Source organism: Ctenopharyngodon idella, chromosome 9, assembly GCF_019924925.1.
Source record: "Ctenopharyngodon idella isolate HZGC_01 chromosome 9, HZGC01, whole genome shotgun sequence".
NCBI lineage: Eukaryota > Metazoa > Chordata > Actinopteri > Cypriniformes > Xenocyprididae > Ctenopharyngodon > Ctenopharyngodon idella.
This window is the reverse complement of record NC_067228.1, coordinates 18,400,175-18,404,712: the sequence shown is the minus strand read 5'-3', so window position 1 is coordinate 18,404,712 and position 4,538 is coordinate 18,400,175. Positions and strand designations below refer to the sequence as shown.

Here is a 4,538-nt window from a genome sequence, read left to right as displayed (position 1 = left end):
TACTCACACTAAGTTTCAATTTACTCGATCCTTAAGCGCCCCTGTAGGTGATGTCTGAAATATTGTAATTACGATTTGCACAAGTTATCACTATGACACACAACAATTTTTGAACAACTACATTGTTTTAGAACAAATCATAAAACCATGTCAATGCAAAATGAAAACGGCTACTTTGTAGAAATCAGTCTGCATGTATTGCAATGTAACAGGCCTAATTTTTATTATGGTCCTCCTCTGCACCTTTCACCATTAGACTGAAAAACGAAGTTCCAGGATTGTAGTTTTTTAGTTTAAGACAGTAAAGGGAACAACAGCAAAGCTGTGCTCATACCACAAGTCTATATTTCTGTGTCAAAGCTGTTTGTGTGAAGTTAGGTCATTTAAGCAGTTTAGAAAGTGTAGGCCTATATAGAACAGTGTAATTCATGAACAAAACTAATAACTACCAATATGCAGTAATATATGGATCACATTAAACAGACAAATATGAAAGATATGATTATTTATTAACCACACAGTGCACAGATCAAGGAGAAATAATCAGGTCTTATACTTTGACGGAGCTTCAGATAAAATATTACAGGCTCGGTGGTAGTAGACACATATACATTAGCCAACACTGTGCAATGGCAAAGCCAGGATTGTATAGATGTTCACATGTTTGAAGAAAGCCGGGTTATTTGAGAAGAACATTAAAGGCAGGAATTTTATTTTCAGATCAGAGTGACAAATGTTAGAAAAAAGTGGATATGGCAATGCTTGAAAATTAGTCTGTGCAGTTTCTATGTATGTTTTAAGAGATTTCCACGCAATCTGTATAGACTAAGTCACTTGCACAGCAGTTCCTCTTTTCTTTCTCTGTACACCACCCTCTAGTGGTCACAGCCAAACAGCTCCTGAGACACCCTGTGCTGTTCAGGTATGATTTTGGCCATCATCATAATCATGGGACTTTCATAAATGTAGTAATGGTTACCGATGACAACCGTCACACCCTTGGGTCCGCACATTGCAGTATCAATCCTTTTGAATTGTGTTATGCTTCCTTCCTTCACAGGCACACGTGGGGTGGCTTTCAAGTCAACATCATAGACTGTTTGACCTATAGTAGAAAAGACAGTGAACTTTCTGTCACTATATGACAAAAGCTTGTAGAAAGGATCTACAGCAGACCTACTTTGAATGTGACAGAACAAGCATGCCGATGATTATACCTTTGATGACATGAGCAATGTGTTTGTCTGCGCACACAAAGGCAGCATCTACAGGACCCTCAATTCCCAGCTCCTCCTTCAGGGGTTTGGGGTAACCCTCTAGGTGTGTGTGTGGCTCTCCAACTTTGTACACAAACACTTCACTATCCTGTGCATGAAATAAAATATATGAGAAGACAAATGCATACATTTTCACAATAGATTAAAAGACACAAATTATAAAGCCTAGTAAAAATCAACTGCTGCACAAAAGAACCTTGATCATGTAGAGATGGCCTTCATAAGAGAAGACTGCATCCACTTCACTGTGTAACTCTTTAAAAGCACTCTCAATTGTGTCTGAATGAAACTTATCACCAGTTATGCTGAGGAAGTGGTGCCCTAAGGAAGAGAAACAAAGATTTTATTATTATAATGATTATTATTATTATATGGGAATGTGAAATTGCATTTGTTAAAATAGTGGCTTGCAGTTGTATGTGTATATTGGTATATTTTTTTAAGAAACAGCACAATAACAAGAGAGCTTTGCTTTATGCCTTTCTGATATTCAGAAGACTGTACAATTGTGATTTTGCTTTTGCAAGAGATTTTGCTTATATATAAACATTTAATAAACAAAAGGCTAATATTGTATAACTCACATTTTAGACACATTATGGCCAGTTGTCTGTTTTTGTTCTGCCTACGAAAACAGTTCAAAACAAATGATGCAAATACGTATCTGAACAACAAGTCGCGTTTTTCAACGAATCGGTTGAATGAATGATTCAATGACTCACTCATAAAGGCTTCGCTCCTGAATAAATAATCTTGCTTCCCAATTTGCATACTATCCACCCTAAAAAGTAGCCTGTTCAAGATTACTGATCTCGAATAGGCCTACTATTTAGGGTGGATAGTATGCCAAATGAGACGCAGGGTCTACATTTTTGAAGGAATCGTTCGAATGAATGATTCTTGACTAGCTTATGAAAACAGTCACTTGCCGCCACCTAGTGGCGTAATGATGTAACCTAAAAGAGTCACTCAAAATCCCTGTCTGGACAAAATAACAATAGGAAACTCACCTCTGAAAGCATATACACTGCCATCGTCGTCAGATGTAATAGCATCCAAGTGCACACGGCTGCACTGTTCTCTCTCTATGTGGTCATCAGTGCTCTTACTTCCTGAGGGAGACACCAATAAAGACTTGCTTTAAGACTCCAAGTTCAGCTTTTTTTTAATGCTAGAATGCTTTCTCAAGCCTTATAACTTTTCCACACTTGTAACGCTTACCAAAATGTGAGCATCTCATGAAGTAATCACGGCTCTCCTTTGGATATTTGCCATGGACTTCTCCTGTAATGGGGTCAAACTTGGAGAACTGATGTCCATGGAAGCAGTAATAATGATCCATGTAACGGAAGGCTCCTGTGCAGTTGGGCATGCTCTCGAATTCCTTTTCATCAACCTTCTTCGTCTTCATATTGAAGTGGTAGATCTCATCACCTTTGGTGGATTATGAAGGAATTTAAACACTACAAAATCTTCTCAACATACTTACTGTCCTTACATGTTTTCCATTATGTTTGAACCTTTGCAGACACAGAAAAAGACTACGATATTACAATACCTTTGAAAAAGACTATGGTGTCATCAGTACAGTCTGGCTTGGGACACTCCACTGCAGCATCCAAGTGGTCAGGAATTCCAGGGAAAACTTCAGAGATATCTTTGGGATAGCCCTTCTCCAGTTTGTGCTTGTAGTAGCTGAAGACCTTAGTGTCCTTTAATGGTGTTAAAGAAGATGTTAGTTTACTAGTCTGGTGTTGATACATAAAGCAAACGTCACAGTGGATTCGACACATAAATTGCACTTCAGGTCATGATAAATTTACCAGGAAGAAGAACTGGTGGTCATGGTGGTCTGGGCTGTCTTCAGAGTGCATGCGGAATGCAGCATCCACATGTCCCAGGTGATGATGGTCGTCCAGCTCAGGGAAAGTTTCATTAGACAGTTCAGCCTTGCCATGGAAACCCTTGAACAGGTGGTCACCTTAGGTCAAAAATCAAAGAAAAAGGTCAGCTAATTATGTAAAATAAAAAAAATATTTTTATTGTTTACATTGATATATTTATCATTACTGTTTATCATATTTTTTTTTCAATGACAAAAGTTTAAAAGTATCTGATTTCTCTGATCAACCATCTCTCACCCTTGAAGAAATAAGGAATTCCCTCCTCGTTCACAGCGACTGCATCAAACTCCATTCCGGCACAGCGGTCAAGCTTAGCGCCATGGTGCAATTCATGCTGATGTCCGTCAGCATGAGGTTTGTCTGAACCAAAAACGTTATATCATGAAGTATGTGTCTTGATGAAATAAGGATGTGCTAATGTATCACTTTCATTTACTGCCCACTTAAGGGGAAATTGTTTTATTCTAGTTATTGACAAGACCCACCTTTTTTATCATGACCCTCCTGATGATGCCTGAACACAAAGAAACAAATAGGTCTACGTTAAAATTAACCACTACAACACACTGTAACAGGGGCTCCGCTGGGGAATTAGTTGAATTGCATGTTATGTTTCTCATTTATAAGCCACTTTTGATTAAAGCTTCTGCTAAATGAATTGAATTCAAGAATTTATTGAGTGAGAGACCAAGCAGTTAAAGGTGAAGAAATCAAAATGTTGGTGCAAACATGAACACATAAAATACCACTTCAAACACACAAACTTGCAAAAAACAAGTAGTTATTATTAATGCTACATTAAAGTAACACACTTGTGATATATAGCTAATTTGTACACATTATTCAGTATTTTGATTCATTTTAACCTTGTACATACTACGTGTTGACAGGTGTCTGTTTGTATACTCACGAGGGAGCAGCAAGGCTCAGTGAGAGAGCCAGACACAGAGTAAGCGCTTGAACGAGCCTCATGGTCAGCAGGGTCCTATGGTGAGCCAGAGCTCAGCTGGAGAAGGTAAAGCACAACCTGATGGCCCCAATTTATACACTCCACCAGGGACTGTCTTGCAAGCACGCTCGAGACGACACGTACGCCCCCCGTTTGCACAGCGCGTAGGAAGGGACATTCAGTTGCATGCCTACACATAACAACACACGTACAAATGCACGTTTGCACACTTCTACTGACTCCCCCATCCACAAGCTGGTCAAGGTACATATGGTTTTTTCAAGGAATTTCTGGTGGGTTATTGGTGGTGGTACGGGTAACATGAGTTGTGCAATGCAAAGATCCATGCATTGTGAATTAGACTTGGCATGAACCCCCCCTTTGCAGGTCAGCAATCATTGGCATGAT

At 39.0% G+C, this 4,538-nt stretch overlaps 1 protein-coding gene across 1 annotated transcript; it reads right to left on the bottom strand.

The window, feature by feature from the left end:
• Positions 1-490: 490 nt before the first annotated feature.
• Positions 491-4,291, bottom strand: hpxa (hemopexin a). The gene is made up of 10 exons (XM_051906917.1): positions 4,092-4,291; positions 3,667-3,695; positions 3,419-3,541; positions 3,101-3,258; positions 2,836-2,989; positions 2,499-2,711; positions 2,288-2,389; positions 1,474-1,598; positions 1,218-1,365; positions 491-1,105 (listed from the first exon to the last, which is right to left on the bottom strand). The coding sequence occupies exons 1-10, from the start codon at positions 4,151-4,153 to the stop codon at positions 876-878; spliced, it is 1,344 nt and encodes a 447-aa protein (XP_051762877.1). The 5' UTR covers positions 4,154-4,291; the 3' UTR covers positions 491-875.
• Positions 4,292-4,538: the final 247 nt, after the last annotated feature.